The 23,090-nt window shown below is 38.0% G+C and overlaps 1 protein-coding gene across 1 annotated transcript in view; it reads left to right on the top strand.

Moving 5' to 3' along the window:
* CFAP47 (cilia and flagella associated protein 47) overlaps nt 1–23,090 on the top strand; it is a 469,227-nt gene that overhangs the window by 202,758 nt on the left and 243,379 nt on the right. Inside the window, 4 exon segments of the mRNA XM_036304204.1 lie at nt 5,542–5,734; nt 11,446–11,448; nt 19,908–20,002; nt 20,283–20,399. Coding sequence (XP_036160097.1) covers nt 5,542–5,734; nt 11,446–11,448; nt 19,908–20,002; nt 20,283–20,399 — 408 coding nt within the window.

The raw sequence follows: 23,090 nt of genomic DNA, 5'->3' as shown, positions 1-23,090 counted from the left end.
CTGTTCTAAGTGTAAATTATAAATAGGGATTTTATGTGGATATAAAGGATGAATCTGTATATACTGAAAGAAGTGAATGTGATGTTTTTACAGAAGAATCTGTAAAAGAAAAAGGTGATAAATATCTGAATAATTTTAATTAACTGTTTATTCTTTTGTTCCCAGTATTCTGTCTATCATAAAGTTTTTTTTTAGAATAGTAGCACAATTCTGTCAAATATTTTGAAATTTTTAAACAAAGAGCAGTGTTCTTTCTGGTTAATTAAACACATTTTTCCTGAACCACTTCAGTTCTCTCTATAATAAAATTGGGGTATTTGTTGCTAAACGTCAGCAAGAATTCAGTTCTAACTATGCATTATTCAGAATTGCGTGCCCATGTAGAAAACAAACAAAAATGGTACAAGGGGTCATATTTTCTGAGGAATATTTAAAAGCAATAAAGTATGATTGGAGTGAAGCAGAATTGGTGAAGCTCTTTAATTAAATGGCTTTGTGGTATGTCCCATAATGTCAGTGACATCGATGTGGAAACACAATTATTCTCACACATGACAACAAATATTGCATGTTTTGATTGGATATAACCATGGATAGGGAACATATGAATAACTCTTTGCATGTGTGTGATAAATATGAACAAAGTATATGATGACATTTTATTCTCTTTATTAGTGGTGGTCTATGTAGTTTCCTAATGCACCTTTAGTGGTTTATAGGGAATAAAATAGGGAGAAAAAAGCTATAGAGCGAAAAAATCACATAGGTCAGAAACCCAGTATTGAACAAACCAAATATTTAAATAGGAAAAGGAAGAGAATCCTGCAAATGAGCTTCAAATAGGCAAAAAGATCACAGTGACATTTTATATTATGAACACAGAGGAAAGAGAGCCTTTGAGGAACGAAATGGTTAACAGTATCAGGTGAAATTGAGGGGTTGCTTGAGATGGTAATGATGAGTCAGGGAAGGTCACTAGGTGGGCCTTGGTTTAATGAGCTAAAGGAATGAAAGAAAGTGATGGCCTGGAATGCAACTGGTGACCTCTTGGTTCCTGGATGGATGCCTAGTGAGCATGTTTTGATATTGCTGAAAAAGAATTGGTCAGGAGGGAGACGTTAAAGATCCAAACGGTAAAAAAGACAACTGATGCGGTACTATTCCTAAGATGAGAAAGCCTGGCATCTAGTATAAGAGAAGGGATAAGGGATTGCTCAGCCATTGCAGCTGGAGAGAAGGAAGAAAAGTGAGTGCAGATGCAAGAGCTTTTGGATATGTGGTAGGACACTGCAGTGTTCTCCTTAAGATATCATCACTTTGCTCTTTGAAGTTCTGAGAAAAACTATCATATAGGCTGAACAGGAGGGAGGGTTGATAAAGATGATTAAGAAGCCAGGAGTCACCTTAGCCAGTTTTGCTCAGTGGATAGTGCATCGGCCCATGGACTGAATGGTCATGGGTTCATTTCCTTGATTGCCGAGGTTGGGGCATGTGAGGGAGGCAACCAGTCCATTTGTCTCTCACATTGATGTTTCTCTCTCTGTGTCACTATCCCTCCCTTCTACTCTCTCTAAAAATCAATGGAGAAAACACTCTCAGGTGAGGATTAACAAAAGAAAAAAAGAAAAAAGAAGCCAGGAGCCATGAATAGTGGGAGTGAGAAGACAAGGAAAAACAGAATTCTGGGCCTGCAAACTTTATCTTTAAATTAGGAATAGGTACCTCTCACGTTTCCTGGAAACCCTGGCAATGATCCCCATGGGTGATATGTGCAGTGCTTGAGGACTATGATTAGATTTTTGTTGCTGCTGTTGTTTTAAACATTTTTATATTTTTCAATTTTTTTCAATTACAGCTTACATTCAGTATTATTTTGTATTAGTTTCAGGGGTGTCACATAGTTGTTAGACAGACATATACTTTACAAAGTGTTCTTGATATTTCTAGTACCGACCTGGCACCATACATAGTATTACAATATTATGGGCTGGCTTTAGCTCAGCGGTTCCTTCGCATACAGAGCTTTCTATTCACAATATTATTGACTATATTTCCTGTGCTGTTCTTTATATCCCCATGACTATTTTGTAACTACCAATCTATACTTCTCAATCCCTTAACCTTTTTTATCCAGTCTCCCAAACGCCCTCCCCTCTGACCGCCATCAGTCTGCTCTCTGTATCTATGAATCTCTTTTGTTTGTTCACTTATTTTATTCTTTAGATTCCACATATAAAAGATATCATAAGATATTTGTCTTTCTCTGAATGACTTATTTCATTTAGCTTAATACCCTCTAGATCAGTGGTCGGCAAACCGCAGCTCATGAGGCACATGCGGCTCTTTGGCCCCTTGAGTGTGGCTCTTCCACAAAATACCACGTGCAGGCGTGCACGTACAGTGCGATTGAAACTTCGTGGCCCATGCGCAGAAGTTGGTTTTCGGCCTGTGCAAGTCTGTTTTGAAGAAGTGATGTTAGAAGAAGTGGGGGGTGTCAGTCGGTCGGGCGACAGGAAACGCAGCTCTGGCGGGCCACAGGATACACAGCATGGGGGAGGTACATTGTTTTGAGGTACTGAGGTCGACCCCTTCTAACTCTCCCATCCACACTCAAGTATACAAGATGAGTGTGGATGGGAGAGTTGGAAGGGGTCAACCTCAGTGAACGTACCTCAATCAGATTGAGGATGTTTTTAGCAAAAGCCAGCTTAGGAGTACCCTAATTAAGTTAATAACAATGTACCTACCTCTATAGTTTAAGTTTAAAAAATGTGGCTCTCAAAAGAAATTTCAATTGTTGTACTGTTGATATTTGTCTCTGTTGACTAATGAGTTTGCCGACCACTGCTCTAGATACATAAATGCTGTTACAAATGGTAAGTGAAAAGTGAACATGGTGATATGCGGGCATGCTAAATAGCTATCTCAGACATTGATGAAAGAAAATTAAATTTATTTAAGGAAAGGGGTGGGGGGGATGAGCTATCCAAAGGGAAGGACTGCATAGCATCGAGCCAAGGAGACATTGGGTCAATGATGGCAGCCAAAGTATACTTGGGACAATGAAACAAGGAAGGGCATTGAAGAAGCAACAGGAGAGCCTAGGCTGGGCTGCTTTGGCTCACTGAAATGTCAGAAAAAAGGGGGCCTTGGAGACAGGTTCAGGGAGTTAGCCCAGGACGAGCTTCCACTGCCCATTGCTCCCCTGGTTGCAAGTCTCATGGGGTCCCTTAGAGGTTGGGGGATACGTGCCAGTGGGGTAATGGCATGGGTGTGCTCCTGGGAGGGCGAATACACACTGGGTCCTTTGTCCTGAGCATATTTATCTTTCTTGCAGGTGGAAATCTTAGGGGATGTCTTAGGGGAGTACTCCCAGGGGAGGGTCCAATAGAATATTCATCAGCTTTCCAGGTGTGGTCTTTCAGGGTCATGGTCTCCATTGATTGGTTAGTGCCAGGACAGGGGGTCATTAGTCAATGTAGCTGGTCCAGAGGCAGCTACATCACTTGTCTGGTTTTGCTGATTTTCTGGGCCTGGAGCTGGAATACAATTGAAGCCTTAAGGAGGTCAGGGGGTCTAAACCACATGACCAGTGATATGCTAGGGGCGGAATGGTTACCCTGGGGGCCAGGTTCTTGTATTCCCAGTTTTGCCCCTTGCTAGGCATCTGGGGCTTTATGCCCTAGTGAGTTTCTATGCCTGGCCCATCTTCCTTTCTCTGGGAGGTCTAACATTCTGGGGGGGCTGTCTAACAGTAAGATTTCATTCTTCTTTATGGCTGAGAAATATTTCATTGTATTTATGTACCACAGCTTTTTTATCTACTTGTCTGTGATGGGCATTCAGATTGATGTTATATCTTTTACTACCAGAAAACTCCCCTGTGGCTTAGTCTCTTCCTGGAGCTTTCTCTCCATCTCCTGTCTTAACTGAAGCTTGTATCTTCACCCCAAAATCAGTTTCCTTGTGGTTCTCTTTAACAGGGACTGTTGATCAATATGCATGAATGTTTCTTTTCAGTTTTGCTATCTTTTCTTATTTTTTTTCCTTTTTATAATTCTTACCCTATGGAATTAAATTAGATTCTCTTTACAACAAATTGGTGGCATTGATAATATTTAGACATAAATGACTGTAAGAAGTTTTGTTAGGGTGATAAACATTTATGGTATATTTGAACAATGTTTATTAGTTATATCCTTCCACTTAAACAATCTGATCAATGGAAATGTAAGCTTCTGAAAATTAAATTTAGTCTGAGCTTTGCTGATTACTACTTAAATTAATTATGCTTTCTATGCCAATTGGAAAAATAGATTAAAATAATTCATAACTTTAAAAATCTGACATTGAAAATGAATAAGCCAAATATAATAGCTATAAATCAGAAGTTTTGAAAATTAATGTGGAACTGGTAGTGCATATGATAATGATTGGATAACACTATATGTAGTTATATGCTGTGATATTATGATTTATGACAAATATATATTTGGTGTTCATTCTCATTTCTGACACAGATCTTTTTTTAAAAAAATATATTTTTATTGCTTTCAGAGAGGAAGGGAGAGGGAGAGATAGAAATGTCAATGATGAGAATCATTGATTGGCTGCCTCCTGCACGCCCCCTACTGGGCTTGAGCCCGCAACCCAGGCATGTGCCCCTGACCAGAATTGAACCCAGGACCCTTCAGTCCACAGGCCAAAGCTCTATCCACTGAACGAAACTGGCACAGAACTTCTTAAACCTTTTGGAATTTCTAAGTGATAAGACTGAAAAAGGTGTCTTTGTTATGCTAATTAGTTGGCTTTTTGAAAGCACCTTAGTATGGGGGCTGATTATCAGAGGAATCAACCATGTGATTAGAGGGTTAGAACTTTGTTTTATCCCCAGATCTGGAATTGCAGAGGTCTAATAGAACCCAATAAGAGGTCATCAAAACTTCTGATTTATAGCTAGTTGGTCAAAAGTATAGGTAACAAGCTGAACTTGAGACTGGTGTCTGAATTTAGTTGCCAAGGAGGGGGTCCTTGGAAACTCCAGTGGATAGTGGGGAGTTAGAAAGCATACTGACAACCTGGGCTTTTGATTTGCATCTGAAATAGTAGTCTTGTATGACTGAACCTTCAACCTGTGGAATCTGATACCATCTCTGGGTATATAGTGTCAGAATTGAGTTAAGTTGTTGGAGGTTCTGCTGGTGTTTGATAATTGGTTCTGTGGGGATGGGGATTCTATCCTCCACCTTCACACACACACTGGAAAGTTGGTGACCAGAATCCTTAGGTAATAAGCTGCTTCTTGTAAATTACATAGCATGGTACTTTACAGACTAGATGCTATAAAGGCAAAAAGTTGGGAATTTAAAATGGGCATTAGAGGTTATCTTAACTATTCTTTCACTCTTGAGTGAATGTAGCTAAGCAGAAAATACTGATGGACTTTATTTTTCTACCTGTCATTCTTTTACATACTCTTGGTTTTTATTTTGCCATTCAGGTCTAATATAAGTTTTTTCTCTCTCTTTTATTCAATTTTAGGTTCTGGTATTATCCCAGATTCTACCACATTCCCCAGATGATATGCCCTCCATACATACTAAGAAGTCACCAAAAGTCAATCCTTGTTTTATAGACAGCAACGTATATTCTGATTCTGAAAGACTTGTGCTTAGTTGGTTGAACACAAATTATGAGAATGCCCGACATATTGTATGGAGAAAGTGTCCAAAAGGTAAGAGTTTTTTTCCTTTAAATAAATCATTATAATTTGTAGTCTGACAGTGTAGAAAGAGCTGCAGAATTGGTCTCAAAATTCATGGATTTTATACTTGACTGCAGCATTTGTGCTCTGTTCTGCAAAAATAGTATTCCTTAACATCTTCAAGATCAGTTTCCTTTACATGTAAAATAGAAGTAATAAAAGATGCTTCTCCAATTTATTTTGAAGAATAATTGATAAAAATTATGTGTAGGTGCTCCAGATATGAAAGATAGCCTTAATGTAATTGATGAAATTTTCAACTCTATAGAGTATTAAATGTAGGTGACACTGCTCAAACGTTGTATATAATTAGTTGAGATCAAGTGAAAATTGACTAGACAACAACTTACATTTTGTTTTGACAGTCACATTGGGAATCACTAAGTGCAATAATGCTTCATGAATTTAGGAGGAGGGGTAGGTCATATTTATTACATATAGGGTGGGGCAAAAGTAAGTTTATAGTTGTGAGTACTCAAAACACAGAGTTTCTTCTTGTATTGCAGGTATTATTTTCTATATGAACAACTATAAATCTACTTTTGTTCCACTCCATATACTGAGAAAAGAGTTGTGTTTATAGACAGACCTGCTCCAGTGTTCAGGCAGGCTCTCCCATTAGGAGGAATGAAGCTCTATTAAGAGTATTAAACTCTTTGAAAAAGATTCAATTTGTTAGTATAACTGAATTTTTTATTTATTTAGCATAAGCATTGATTGATTGAGGAGGACATTATTCATGTTGGTTGTTTCTTTCGCTTCAATTCAGCTCCCCTTTTCCAAGCACATACAACCCTGCTATCTTGAGAATGGATTGTGTTTTAACATACAATAATTAAGCTTATATTAAGTTTATATTTTATACTGGACCCTTGGAGTTTAATCTAAACTTTAGAAGTAGGGAAAAGTTAAGAGTATGATTTAAAATGAGACTTTCAATTACAGTTGCTCTGAACTTAAAACCATTAGTGAAGCAAACATGTGACATCAAGTTTGAAAGAGATATATTGATATATTGTTATTAGAGAACAGTAAGTGTAGAATATTGTATTACCTTCTAATTGAGGTGCTGTTTACATCAAACAGTTTGACTTGAAACTATAATTTAATAAGATTTATATCTTATAAAATGTATTTGGCTCATTAAATCTATAAAAAACAGGATGCATCATCTACTGCTGGACACTTGGGCTGTTTCCTTGGCTATTGCAAATAATACTGCAATGAACATAGAGGTGCATATATGCTTTTGAATCAGTGTTTCGGGTTCCTAAGGACATATTCCCAGAAGGTCACTGGGTCAGGTCATAAGGCAGTGCCATTTTTAAATTTTTGAGGAGTCTTTGTACTGTTTTCCATTGTAGCTGTACCAATTTACAACCCTACAAACAGCATACGTATGAAGGGTTCCCTTTTCTCCACATCGTCACCAGCACTAATTATTTGTTGACTTTTTGATGATAACCATTGTGAGGTGTTATCACATTGTGGTTTTGATTTGCAGTTTCGTGATGATTAATGATGTTGAGTATCCTTTCATATGTCTGTTGGCCATTTGTATATCTTCTTTGGAGAAGTATGTATTCAGGTCCTTTGTACATTTTTAAATTGGATTGTTTGAGACTGACCGAACCTGGCTGGAGAACCTGGCTAGAGAACATGGTGAGAGAACCTGGTTAGAGAACCTGGCTAGGCTACTGATCAACTGAGTGCTGTCTTAGTGTCATTCCCTCTTTGCCGACTCCGTCCACACCTTTGGGAACCCCTGGACCTGCTGGGGCTGGACCCAGGCAGTATTTGTTTGAAAACATACATTGAATTATTTTGGGTATATGCTTACATGGAGTTGCTGGGTCCCATGGTAATTCTAAGGTTAATTTTTTGAGGAACAGCCATACTTTTCCACAGCACCGTACCATTTTATATTCCCACCAACAATGTGCTAGCATTCCGAGTTCTCTACATCTTCAGTGACACTTGTTAGTTTCCATTTAAAAAATTATACCTATCTCCCTCTCTTCCTTTTATAAATATATTAAATCTAAAGAAAAAAATAAAATAAATTGGATTGTTTGGTTTGTTTGATGTTGAGTTGTATGAGTTCCTTATATGTTTTGGATATTATTGTGTTATTGGATATATCATTTGTGAATATCTTCTCCCATTCAGTAGGTTGTTCTTTTCGTTTTGCTGATGGTTTCCTTTGCTGTGCAGAAACTTTTTAGTTTTTTGTAGTTCCATTTGTTTGTTTTCTCTTGGCCCGGAGACATATTGAAGAAGATATTGCTAAGACTGGTATCCAAGTGCTTACTGACCATTTTCATCTGGGAGTTTTATAGTTTCATGTGTTATATTTAAATTTTTTAATTCATTTGCAGTTTATCCTTGTTCATGATATAAAAAAGTAGTCCAGTTTGATTTTTTGAATGTATCTGTCCAGTTTTCCCAGCACTACTCATTGAAGAAACTGTCATTTCCCCACTGTTTATTCTTGCCTCCTTTGTCGATTATTAATTGACCACATAAACAAAGCTTTATTTCTGGATTCTATTCTGTTCCATTGATCTATGTGTCTGTTTTTGTGCCTGTATCACACTGTTTTGATTATTGTTGACTTAATCAGGCAGCATGATACCTCCACTTTTGTTCTTTCTTCTCTCAAGATTACCTTGGCTCTTTAGGGTCTTTTGTGGTTCTATATAAATTTTAGGGTTTTGTTCTAGTTCTGAGAAGAATGCCATTGGAATTTTGATAGAGAATGCATTGAATTGTATATTGCTTTGGGTAGTATGGACATTTTAACAATATTAGTCCTTCTAATCAATAACATGGTATATCTTTCCATTTATTTGTATCCTCTTCAATTTCTTTCTTCAGTGTCATCATTTTCAAACTACAGGTCTTTCACCTTCTTGGTTAAATTTATTCCTAGGTATTTTATTCTTTTTGATATAGTCATAAATGGGACTGTTTTCTTTATGATTCCTTTTCCCACTTCACTTTATTTGAGAAACTTTCCCAATAACCTCCCTAAAATAGCATATACTTCAGTCTTTCTCTTTCTTGTTCTTTTTTTCTCAATATCACTTTCCAAAAATAATATATATAGTCTGTCTTCCAGTAGAATGTGAGCTTCTGAACAGGAACAATGTTGTCTGTTTTATTGTTCACTGCTGTATTCTCAGTCTAGAACAGTGCCTCAAAAATAATAGATATCAAATATTGTCTGAGTGAATGAATGAATGAAGAGACATTCAGGTCTTATACATTTTTTATATCCTTTTCCAGATAATGGAACATGTATGTGTACCTTCTGGTACAAGTATGAGAGTTAGGTGGAGTGGTTGAGGTGGGAGGGAGGCACTTTTCATCTTCAGTATGTACCTGAGTACAGGTTTTCATGGTTAGTAACTGTGGAGATCCCTGAAGAGAAGCTCTGTGAAATATTTCACTTAGGTTTACTTGGACTGAGAAAAAGTCATACTCATTACCCCAGATTTTAACCTCTCAACATTGGCACTTGCTCTACTTACTGCCACTTCATTGGTAAGGTCTGACAATGCTTACAACTTGGTGCAGTGGTGTTGTGGCGGGTAGATGGATTGGATTGTACCCCAAACTGTTAAATTGAGAAACGCTGAGTGTGAGGCCTAATAATCTGTATTTTATTTGATTCTGATGCATACTAACATATGAAACAGACTATAGTATCACAAAAAAGGGCTTTCACTAGTGCTTTTAAGTTGTTCACAGAATTTATTTGTTTGCCAACTACATTTCCCCAAAAAATCCCCCCTTTAAACAATAATTCCTTTGAAAGGATAATGGCTGAGAATTTCCCCCAATTAATGTCAGACATCAAACGACAGATCCAGGAAGTTCAGAGAATACCAAGCAGGAAAAAATGTCAGAAAAACTTTATACCTAGGCATATTATATTCAACTACAGAAAATCTAAGATAAAGAAAAAAATATTTTAAAAAGAAGCCAAAGGAAGCAAAAAAACACCCACCTTACCTACAGAGGAGCAAAGATAACTATTATATCCAACTTCTCAGCAAACATGCAATGAGGAGCAGAGTGGAGTGAAATACATAAAGTGTTAAGAGGAAAAAAACACACAAACACCTAGAATTCTATACCCTGTGAAATTATCTTTCAATGGTGAATGAGACAGAGAACAGAGAGGGGGCCTTGCTTTCACATTTTCTGGATAAACTGATCAGTTGGCAGCCTGCAGTGTCATCCCTGTGGACAGCCTGTTTTGATTACCCTGATGGGGCAACAAATAAGAATTTTTTAGTTGTTTATGGATTTCCGAGAAACTTTTGAGAGTTTAGCAGTGGAGTCAGCAAGATGGGTTGTTTACGTATTACATATCTGCTGAGGCTTTGTATCAGCACCTCCACCTCAGTTAGGACAGGTCTGATACATTTCTCTCATTAGAATGTCTTTTCAATGATGGAACTATGAAGGATGTGACAAATGAGGGAGCCTTGCTCTTGATAGAGGAAAGGATGTTGCAGAGTATCAAGTAGTAAAGCTGTTAGCAGTTGGCTTAGAGGTCCAGCCACAGGGGACTTTGAATTAGTGTTTTAGAACTTTATTCTGTTGCCCTTGGAGAGTCAGAAGAGATGGCTGAGCTGGTGACTGCTATGATAAAATGGGCATTTGGTCTGTCAGCATCAAGTGCATGGATTGAAGTGCAGAGAGGTCACATGTTTTTAATCAGCACACTTGAATTTAGCCCTCAGAGCAGACTGAGGTATCTTAACGCTGGACTTCCTATGCATTAGCCCAAGCATACGTATGTGGTGCCAGGCAGTCACAGTTTGATAAAGTTACAATTCCTAAATATAGGTGGTTGCTGGGAGCCACGGGTAATAAACAACAACAGCAACACTCATTCTTTGTTTGAAACAAAACAAAACAAAACAAAACACATAACAGGTGGGGATTTATTTGTAAATGTGGAAGTCAAAAAGGAATTTTCTTATGATAAGTGGACAGCTGTCCCATGTAAATAAGGGACCTTTTTAGTGCTTGCCAGGCGGTCCATTTGCTTTTACACATTCATCCTTCTGTTCCCAGTAGCTCTTTTATTATATGTATGTTCTTTTATCATTAACACTATAGTTAATATTTTTTCACTGATGAACCATTTTACCTCTTAGTGACAGTATCTTCTTCAGTAGATCATGCCTGTGATAAAGTACCAGTTATGTCATTCCTCTGCACCCTTTGCTTCAAAGGCTACATTTTCCTTGCTAATGGAAATTTTATCATCCTGTAATCACCTGGTAATTTTGAGAGCAGCAGCAGACCATTTTGTAATGTAAATGTAATTCCTGACAAGACTAAGTACTTTCATTTGAGTACACTTTTAAAAAAATCTTCAAATGGGAACATTTTGAACTGCCTGTTCAGAAGAGCTCTGTTCTACAAATAATGTCTTTTTAGCTTATGCTTATTTCAACATTTTTTTTCATGAAGTAACAATTGTAGTTCTTATGAATGAAAAATAAATACTGTTTTTTATTCAATTTCCTTTAATGGAGTGGAGTTAGAAGTATGTTTGGAAAATTTATCTTTTATATTAGGTAGTATTTAAAGGTGCCCCTGATTTAATTTACTATGTAAGAGTTTGTTCATGTAAACACTATTGAGTATACATTTGGGAGATTGTATTGGCCTGTTAATTTGGTATCTATTCTTAAAACTAATGTGGTGTTGAGGTCTTACATTTGCATGCATTGCTTGCTTCAAATGTGTCTAATTTTCAAATTTATTAAAGCACATAATAGTCATTATTTACAAAGCGCATTATATTTTCTCCAGAAGTTCCAAATTAGCCTTTTAATGGTTAGCATTAAATATTTACCATCAGTGTTGCAAGACTGAAATGTAAACAATAATGGCATAATCTGACATATTAATGTTACATCAAAGTTTTACTTTGGGAAGGTGACTGTCAGTCAATATGTAGAAGTCATGAATAGTGTAAAGCTCAGAACTAAATTGTGAGAAATGCCAAGCAGTCAAACAAATGTGATAACTGAAAGGTAAACCATTTCCAATGGATTAGCAGTGTGGTTTAATAAATCAGGGTGAACCAAGGCAGTAGCCATGCGTGATGGAAAATAGAGAATGTAAAAATTCCCCCCAAGCCAGACCACATTTTTTTCTTTCTTTTATATTCATACCTACTCAGTGGCAATGCCTTCCAGTCACAGATCACTGGGAACACATCTGTAGTTCACCAGATTCCTTTTAGTGCTCATTACCAAAAGGGAGACCACACATTATGGTCAATGCACATTGACTGTCTATGGCAGCCGTGGGCAAACTACAACCCACGGGCCAGATCCGGCCCGTTTGAAATGAATAAAACTAAAAAAAAAAAAAAAGACCGTACCCTTTTATGTAATGATGTTTACTTTGAATTTATATTAGTTCACACAAACACTCCATCCATGCTTTTGTTCCAGCCCTCCGGTCCAGTTTAAGAACCCATTGTGGCCCTCGAGTCAAAAAGTTTGCCCACCCCTGGTCTATGGGCTATCTCACAGTGATCGTTATTATGAAAGATACTAGAGGCCCAGTGCATGAATTTGTGCACGGGTGGGGTCCCTCAGGTGGACCTACGGAGATTGGGCCCCAGCTTGTGCCCCTAGCCTTGCATCCCTGCAGCCCCTCCTGACACCTCGCCTTGGCCTGGCACTGCCCCCTCACCTGCTCCACCATCCTGCCTGCAGGGTGATTGGTTGGGGCTGCCCCTCCCCCCTTACCCCCCACTCCCTCAGCACCTGGGAGCTGATGGTGGACCCACCCCCTGACACCACCACTGGTTGCCATCTGTGGAGCGATTGGTGGGGCAGTTGGGCCCCCACTTGTACCTGCCTTGACCTGGCACTACACGCTCACCTGCTCCATCATCCCACCATGGTCAGGGCCCATCGGGGTCGGCAGTGCCTCCACTGTCACCTGCTGTCAGCACCGTGTCACCGACACCCACCATGTTCTGCGCCGCCCCCTGGCAGTCAGCGCAAGTCATAGCGAGCTGTCAAGCTCTTGGTCAAATGACCGCCTGAGGGGACAATTTGCATATTAGGCTTTTATTATATAGGATTATGAGACAGTACAGGCACTTGGGCCTGGAAATGGAAAAATATAGGGTGGCTTGGGAGCCGGGTTAAGACCAGATGGCAAGAATTTCACCATACGTCCATTCCCTGCTTAAAAAAAGAAAAAAAAAAATGCAGAATTTAATCTACCTTATAACTGCTTGCTTTTCCTATCCTGACATGAAAATTTCCACAAGCCATTTTCAAAAAGCCTGTCTTTTCAAGCAAGCCTGTCTAGTCCTAACTTATCAAAGCAGCCAAGCAGAACCAGCCCCTGAACCAATTTAGAGGGCCTCCTTTCCTCTGTCCTGCCTCCCTTATGCTCAGGTATAAACTTAATAAAATCTTTCTGGAAACTTCTTTGGGGTTTCCTCTCATTTCTGTTTTGGGGAACTCAAGAATCCCAATGCTGGTAACAGTTATATGAATTGTGCATTGACTATGTAAATTTGGGAAAGGTTTAAGGAAATATATTCACCTTGATTGCATGCTCTTAGGGACAGTGGTAATCCTAGGAGTGAGTAATTTAGTAAATCTTGTCTGGAGGAAAGAGGACTATAGTGAGGCTAATTATTTAATTGGTAAATAAGTAGTAGTCACTCATATTAGACAGAAGAGGGAGATGTTTGGTATTTTGTGTTTTACACAATGAGCTTGTATTTGTCTATGCTTAGATTAGATTATGAAATGTTCTTGTTTTGTCTCATTTCATCACAGTGGCAGAGTGACCTTGTATGATACTGGTGTTCTGTGAGACTGTTTATGTCCAATAAGAGAATAACATGACCTAGCTGTTATGTGCCCCTACCAGTAGGAAAGCTTAGCTAATAATACCCGGCAAGCTCACAGGACAAACTGTCACCATTTCTAATGATCCAAGAAGTCTCAGTGCTTATGATAGCACTGTAAACAGGAAATTAAGGAATGAGGCAGGCAGCCAACCATCATATTATATAATGCCTAGAGTTATTCTATAGAGAATTCATTTTGGAAAGTTCTTATCTTTTTAATGTATTATCTAAAATTGCATATAATTTGGGATGTAGCATTATAGTGACCTTCAGGCTGTCTCAGACATTTAGCATCCTATATGAATTTTTCTAATATTTTGCTTTCTTTCAAAATGCTTTAAAAAGATTCACAAATATTATCCAGTTTTTTGAAAGGAGGGAAACTCAAGATATTTCCAAATAACTAGTAAGAAACTTTCAGCTTTGTGAAAGAAAAGCATGTCTAGAATATGACTAAATGAAGAATAGATTCAGTTATCTCTTCAATATAGTAGACCACAATTCTAATTGGACATTGACTAAAATGATGATTAATAATAATAATAGCCAACATATGTGGTATGCCAATTAAAGGACTAAGAATTTTACATATATTTGTTTATTTAATCCTCAAAACAAACAGCATGATCAGATAACTGTTATTGTTATTAACAGAAAACCTAACGCTGAGAGGTTCATTTATTTTCCTAGGAAAGGCTATGGCTGGCATTTGAATTCAAGCAGTTTCACTCTAGGGCTAATGTTATGTATCATTATGTGATGTTTCTTCAAAACATTAATTCTTCTTTAAGTTAGATCTGTGTAATTCTTGTGAATTCTTTTCTGATATCCAGAGAGATGTCATATTTATTTTCTTGTTCACCACAGCGGTTTTCCAAATCTGGATGCCCACTGCAATCACATGGAAAATGAAAAGACAAAACAAAAAAAAAAACTTACACTCCACTCCAGACCAATTGAAAGTCAGTTCCTGGCCCTAGCTGGTTTGCCTCAGTGGTTAGAGCATCGGCCTGCGGACCCAATGGTCCCAGGGTCGATTCCAGTCAAGGGCATGTACCTTAGTTGTAGGCTCCTCCCTGGCCTGAGCCCTGGTTGGGGTGCATGCAGGAGGCAACCAATCAATGCGTCTCTCTCACATTGATGTTTCTCTCTCTCTGTCTCCCCCCTACCTTCCACTATCTCTAAAAATCAATGGAAAAATATCCTCAGGTGAGAATTAACAAAAAAAATAAAAATAAAAAATAAAAAATAAATAATAATTAAAAAAACAAAACAATCCCTGGGATGTTGCCTGTATACATGCAACTTTTAAAGGCTCTTTAGATGGTTCTGATGCACAGTGTGAAGGTTAAAAACTCTAATGTATGCAAATATAGAAATAGAGAATAATATTACATAGTGCAGAGATACCATATCCTAATATATAAAAACCCTGGTTCCATCACATCCACAATGAACGGAGACTCGACCTAATGACCAGGCTGCACACGCAGTAGGCTCTGGTGGGTGGGGACTTGTGGCAGCGGAGACAGGTATGGGGGAGGCGGGGCTGGCACTCACACTCACTCAAAACCACACACATGCAGAGACACACACAGCGCCCACCAGCTCACAGCCTTTTCTCCCCTTCTTTCCCTCCCTCCCAGCTCAGAGCCTTTCTCAGAATGAGGAAACAAAACAGACTGGGCCTGAAGAGGCCTGGATGGAAGGGAGGGTGGGCAGAGGGTGGAGCAGTCCCTACTGGCTCTGCCCCCTCTCAGCCTGGAAAGAGGATGAGGGAGACAGAGAGGCAGGGGGGCCTGGAGGACTGCTGAGAAAAACAAAGAGAGATAGAGACTGGTGAGATCAGGCCGGCAGGGGAGAGCAGTTAGGGGCAATCAGGCAGGCAGGTAGGTGAGTGGTTGGGAGCCAGCAGTACCAGATTGTGAGAGGGATGTCTGACTGCCAGTTTGATTGGGCCCAAACTGGCAGTCAGACATCCCCCATGGGAAACCCGGTTGGAGAGGGTGCAGGCTGGGCTGAGGAGATTCCCCTCCCGCCCCTGTGCATGAATTTCTTGCACCAGGCCACTAGTAAGATAATATTTGTCCACCACAAGAAATACTGTTTCCTAAAACATGTCTCAAATTTAAAAGAAGAAATATATGACTAATATTATAAGTTCTGGGGTTTTCATGGTTTTGCTTTGTTGCAACCTATTTTGATTTTGCATAGCAGAAGCCATACCAACAGTAAATTCTCAGTGTTTTAAAGCTCCCCTAGGAAGCTGAGGCTGTAGGTCAACAAAGTGACCCAAAGTCCAACAAGGAATAGGTGCTTACAGGAAGAAATGGGATATTATCAATTGTCTCCTTGTGGTAGAGACAACTAGACACTGATGAGAAGAGTTGAGTTAAGGTGTTTAGTGAATTGGTAGAGGTCAACTATACACTAGTGAGAGAGCATGAAGTCGCTAGGGGTCACACCTTAGGGCTATGGTGAAAACACATTGCAGCTGCATAAAGAAACACACACACCATGTCTAACCCTGGGAAAGGGGCTGGGATTTGACATGACAGTTAAGTAGAAAATCCTCAACTTTCTATAAAAAGTTCCTAGAACTAGTGTATGAGTAGTATATGAGTTTATCAAGGATGGAGGATATATGAGCAGTATACAAAAGTAAATTATATTTCTATATAATGGCAATAAACAATTGAAATTAGAAATTATATGCATATAATTTGCCATAGAATAAAATGCTTAAGTATAAACCTAGCAAAACATGTGGAGGATATACATGTTGAACATTACAAAGTGCTGATGAAAGAAATCAGCGTCTTGTAAAGAACTAAGTAAACAGAGAAATATATCAATTATGCACATGGACTTGAAGACTATTGTTAAGATATGAAAATGGTGTAACTCCAACGAAAATCCCACCACAGTTTTTATGTTGACTCTAAAATGCAGATGGGAATGTTTGGGGGTGGGTGATAAAACTTTTCTGTTTGGATTGTGGTGGTAAATACATGACAATGTATATGTTAGAATCCTAGAGGCTACACCCTAAAGAGTGAATGAATATTAGTATATCTATTTTTTAACCAACCAAGACATGGAAGTAATCCAGGATGGAATGTAGACTGTGACAAATAACAAATGTAACAGCATTACATATGTTTGACACCGTCACTCAATGTAATGGAGAAGAAAGGAGCTTGACTTAGTTATCTTTTGAAAACAATATTACTGCATACTGTAGAACTAAAGACAAAAACACTATACATACACATTACTTTCTTGCAGGGGTATGGGTTTGCAATTCTGATAGTACTGTATATGTATACTAGTGTTGAATAAATAAATTTATTGTAGATTATGAGAGCCAGATTTTTAATTGTTGAAGAAAGAAGTTAGAAATAAGGAAATGGGGGACATCATAATGGATCACTGGGTTGAAGTTGTGGAATTGATAGTAACAGTATAACACTTAGTTTTTTATATATATTTTTATCTATTCATTAGTTTCTAGTTAGGAGATTTTTCGTTAGTTGTTTCTCTTTATGGGTGTGATCTTTCCTCCACAAGATGTTAAGCTCCTTCAGGGGAATTTCTACCCCTTCTCTAATGTTGGTACAAGATGCGGATGGGATATTTAGAGTACACGGTCTATATCCCCTGCTAACTGACTGATTCACCATCAACTTAAAAAGCTAGTAAATTGCCCCTTTCAGATTAAAGTTAGAATTGCTCCTAGTTCGTCGAAAAATGAATATTGGCCACAAAAGTGAGACCCTTTGCTTTTATTGGAAGACATGAGGAGCACATTAAGAGAAGCACAGTTAGGTTATAATTATACAACCAACTAGAAATGTAAATTTTAAAATCATTACTTTGATGTATCTCATCTTATATCAAATATAGTTATTTAGAGATTTTATCCGGAAAAATACTTTGAAAAATACAGTGCAGAGTGTTGTTTGCTATGTATTAATCAAAAATTCCTAATGATCTTTGTTCACTAGGTTGATTTTGAAATAGTATTCTATAGAAATCCTATAGAAACATTCAATGTTGTAGCATCTCAGGTGAAAAAGTACTCAGCACTCTTTCTGTGAAGTATCCAGGACATCTGTGGTTTCAGAGAAATGAAATTTTCCAGTTCAGATGTAAAGTAGTCCTGGTTTGTGGAATTAGAATGCATGTCATGAATATCTTGTCATGGTTTGTTCTTCACAGAAAATGGAAATTAAGAGATTTGAGGGAATTTATGAAGGTCACCAGTTTTTCTTCTTATTTTCATACAAGGAATCATCTCAAACCAGTAATAACCAGGGCTCTTCTAGAAGCATTTTATTTTTATTTTTTAAATTAAATCTTTATTGTTCAGATTATTATAGTTGTTCCTCTTTTTTCCCCCCATAGCTCCCCTCCACCCGGTTCCCACCCCACCCTCTGCCCTTAACCGCCCCCCCCCACCACTGTCCTCATCCATAGGTGTACGATTTTTGTCCAGTCTCTTCCTGCACTTTACTTCCACACCGCACCTCCTCTGAGTCTCAGTGTGCTTTTCTCTTTCCTTCTAGTTGTAGAATTTCCACTCAGCCAGCCTTCCTGTGGTTCTGGATGATGTACGTTTTGTCTTTTAATTGTACTTTTGAAGTGGTTGTGCAAGGCAGCAATTTCTGGTGTTTACCTATGCCGCCATCTTGGTTTCTCCTCTAGAAGCATTTTAAAAAAGGAAATGTCGTATCCAACATAGCAATGATTTCCAATGTTTGAATCACCCCCTCTCTCCCTAATATAGGACAACCTTTCAGATATTTACTAAATATCCAGGTACTTTGTCTTTTGTTCTAGTCTCAACTTCGAAGTCCTTTTATTACTCCTCCTTCTTGTGTTATCTTTTATAGTTCAACTAGAGGCCTGGGGGTTGTGTCCCTCAGCCTGGCCTGCACCCTCTCCCATCTGGGACTGCTGGCTCCTAACTGCTTGCCTGCCTACCTGCCTGATTGCCCCTAACCGCTTCTGCCTCCCAGCCTGATAGCCCCCTAACTGCTCCCCTGCCGGCCTGATCACCTCCAACTGCCCTGCCCGGCCGGCCTGATTGCCCCCAACTGCCCTCTTCTGCTGGCCTGATCGCCCACTACTCCCCTTCCTTGCTGTGACCCACCTCTACTCTGGGGCCCGCCTCTGCTGTGCACGTGGCCATCTTGTGACGGCCATCTTATGATGACGTTAGGGCAACAACCACCTAGGCCAGCGGTTCTCAACCTTTGGGTTGCGACCCCTTTAGGGGTCGAACGACCCTTTCACAGGGGTCACCTAAGACCATCGGAAAACCACATATATAATTACATATTGTTTTTATGATTAATCACTATGCTTTAATTATGTTCAATTTGTAACAATAAAATTGGGGGTCACCACAACATGAGGAACTGTATTAAAGGGTCGCAGCATTAGGAAGGTTGAGAACCACTGACCTAGGCTATTATTAGTACAGTGGGGCCTTGACTTACGAGTTTAATTCGTTCCGTGACGGAGCTCATAACTCAAATTACTCATATGTCAAATCAATTTTCATCATTACAATGAATTGAAATGCCATTAATCAGTGTGGTGTTCACAGTGACGTTCGCTGCGCCAACTAGCGGTGGGGTATCTGAAGCTGGCTCGCAACCCGAATTTTAGCTCGCAACTCAAAGCAAAAAATCGGCCAAGAGATGGCTCGTATCTCGAAAAACTCGTTAGTCAAGGCCCCACTGTATAGATTTTGGTTTCTTTAAACCATCAGTTTCCAACTCCTTCCACATACCCTACATGTGGAGGAATTTCTGCAACAAATAGGAAAGCTGGCACTAAAATTTAGAGTTACAAGTAACCTCAGATCTTCTGAGCCTCTTTATCCATGTTGATGATCACGATCAAACATTTGAATTCCAAGTTACTGTACAGAATGAGTAATTTTAAAATCCTGGATTTTTCTTCTATTACTATATGGTAGTGTATTCTTCAAAGCGATTCAAACATAAAGGAGACAGCTTTTGCAATTGCTTATAAAATCCCATAGCTATATTTCCTGATATTAAGTGAAGTGTAAATTTTGTTTTTATTTCCAAAATAATACGATTTTTTTTTCCAAGCAAAGGCAAATATCTCTCTGACTACTGCTCAAATTTCCATAAGATATCTTTTTAGAGAAGTAAAACTATTGTTATATTTACTCTTTTTTTTTTGGAATAGGTATTCCCTCTGAGAGATGGATACTAAATTTTGACAAACACCTTTCAGATGGCCTTGTTTTTGCCACAGTGTTGGGAGCCTATTGTCCATTTCTGGTAAGAGTTATTTTTATGCAGAATGGTCTTCTATTAGTTGAGAGAACTTAATACTTTACATTCCAATTATTTTCTGCAAACTGATTCTTTTAAATGTTTTTATTTTATTTAACACCTAAACCTGCATGGCCAGCATTACCTTTTTGTTTATTCTTATATTGCAGTAGTATACTACAGACAAATGTTCATATTTAAATGGTTCTTTGTTGAATTACAGAGAATAGTTAAAAAGCAATAATTTTATTCCATAACTGAAAGGTTTTATTGTTGTCTCTTCCAGGTTGAGCCTTATTTTATAAATATGTACACACAACCAAAAGGTCCTGAACAGTATTTTCACAATTGTGCTATTGTTGTGGATAGTCTTCGTGAAATTGGCTTTAGCGTTGGCATACAGGTGAGTACCTTTATATCATACATTCTATAAGTATTTTATGAGGGTCTTCTTTCCTTATTTATTTCCAAGCTTTGTTAGGTATGATTGGCAAATAAAATTATATATATTTAGTTTGTATGATGTGATTTTTCTAGGTGTGCAACATCATGGTGTTTTATATATAGAGAGAAATGATTACCACAATCAAGTTAATTAAAACATTCATCACTCTCATAGTTACCATTTTTGTGTGTGCATGGTGAGAACACTTAAGATAACTTTCTTAGCAGATTTTAAGTATGCAATTCACTTTTAACAACCATAACAACCATGCTTTATATTACATTCCCAGAACTTATTCATATTATAACTGAAAGTTTATACCCTCTGACAAACATATCTCCATTTCCCCCATCCCCACCCCCCAGCAAACACTCATTCTACTCTCTGCTTCTATGAGATGGAGTTTTCAGATTCCACGTATAATTGAAATCAAACAATACTTGCCTTTCTGTGTCTGGCTTATTTCACTTAGCATAATGTCCTCCAAGTTCATCCATGTTGTCACAAATGGCAGGAATTTGCTTTTAATGACTACATAATATTTCATTGTAAGTATGTACCACATTTTTTATCTATTCATCTTTCCATAGACACTTATCTCTTTCCATATCTTGACTATTAGGAATCTGCAGTTGAATATGGGGGTACTGGTTTCTTTATGATACCAATCTCATTTCCTTTGGATATATACCCAGAAGTGGAATTGTTGGGCCATATGGTAGTTCTGTTTTTAATTTTTTTAGGAACCTCCATACAGTTTTCCATAGTGGTTGCACCATTCCTTCCAACAGTACATAAGGAAGGGTTTCCTTTTCTCCGCATCCTTTCCAACACTTATTATTTCTTATATTTTTGATAGTAGCCATAATGTCAGATGTGAGGTGATAACTATCTCATTGTGGTTTTGGCTTACATTTCCCTCAAGATTGGTGAGTTGAGTACCTTTTTATATACCTGTTGGACATTAGTATATCTTCTTTGGAAAAATGTTAGTTGACTCCTATCTAATGTTCCTTTCTTTACAAATTTTAAATCTAAATTGAAACAGTCTTTTCATGGGATATTGTTAAAATGTGAAAATTGAAATATGACTTTATAGAATTCTACTGGATATTTTAAAATATGTGTAATTATGTACACCCAAGTATACATGAAAAGAAAGTTTTAGTGATAGGTCCAGTTTTCTTAAACTACAAGAATGAATGTTTTATTAACCTTACTGAGCTCTAAGAATGAATTCAAAAAGCAGAGTTGTTTGAATATAGATATTGTATTATCATCTTCTAATTTAGTAACAAAAAATAAAAATATTTCATTTTGGTTTTAAAATAAGTATTCATGTAGAGATCATAATGGCAGCATACATTTTAATTACATTTGGACCTCCAAGTTATAATTCCATCTAGCTTTTCACATTGAGTCCTCAATAGTAATAATCCAAAATATATTGTATGCTTAACATTTTGGGGCACTATGTTACTTTAGAATAATGAAATAGTATAAATTATTCCCGACTTGAAGAATATACAAATTTATTGAATTATCAAGATATATACATGTTAAAGGATAAATAATATTCTATTCATTAACTGTCAATGTGTGTAAAAATTAAAGTGTAGAGTTCAGATAAGGGAAGAGATCAATGTGTTCTAGACCCTGTGGAGGGGGCAGGAGTTATTTGGGTTCTTGAAGGATGGATTGGATTTTGATTGGAAATGATAAGAAGGTGTTTACTCACAGGATATGGCCTAAACAAAATATAGAATGAACGAGATTAAACTGAGTAAATTTAAAGATCTGTTTATCTTTATTCATGAATCAGGCAACATCCCATTTAGCAACTAAAGAGGAGCTCCATGGAGCTGTATAAAATGGAGGGTTTTATAGGCAGTAAGGAGGAGGTAGAACAAGGAAGTGACTGGGAAAGAGTGGATTGTTTGAGGCAAGATCACCTTTCTTTGGGGGGCAGTAGTGAGGTCTACCAGGTAGATGTCCTCACTAGTGCTGACCAGGAAATTCCAGACTGACTGGTTAGGATTATATTTTTGGTAGAGGCTGAAACTGCAATTAGGTTACTATTAAGTCTCAGTTTGGTGACATGGACTTAGCACAACTAATTCTATTTTGGGCCTATTGTCCCTCTTTCCCTTCCTCACCTCTTCCCTCTCCTTCTTCCTCTCTCCTCCTCTCTCTAACAAATGTGAACAAGTCACATATATGACTAGGTTTCCTGGGTTGAAATTTGGGGTTAGAAATAGACATGGGCTATATTGGGATCTTGAATCAGCATACAAGTCAGCAGTTTACTTCGTGGGTATTATGGGAATGGGAATAAATGCATTTACTCTTATAATAATGTTGAAGATGGACTGAGAGGAGATGGACCGGAGACAGAGAACACAGAGCAATGAAAATCCAATTTCAATTGGTCAAGGACAAAAGTATTTTCTTTCTAGCAGGTGTAAGGAACCACTTTATATCAACCCACATTCGGGTACTAAATGTGCGTTTGATATAAAGTAGTTAAAGTCACTTTTTCCCACGTGTGACGTTTATATTCTTTTATGTTGGTAGAGTTGTAAAGCTAAAGTGTAATCAAGATTTTGGTCAGAGTTTTTGTATAAGAGAGTTTAAAGACGAATGCTAATA

Source organism: Myotis myotis, unplaced genomic scaffold, assembly GCF_014108235.1.
Source record: "Myotis myotis isolate mMyoMyo1 unplaced genomic scaffold, mMyoMyo1.p scaffold_m19_p_4, whole genome shotgun sequence".
In the NCBI taxonomy this organism is placed as follows: domain Eukaryota; kingdom Metazoa; phylum Chordata; class Mammalia; order Chiroptera; family Vespertilionidae; genus Myotis; species Myotis myotis.
Note: the sequence above shows the minus strand (reverse complement) of the source record. Positions and strands in the feature narration are given on the sequence as shown.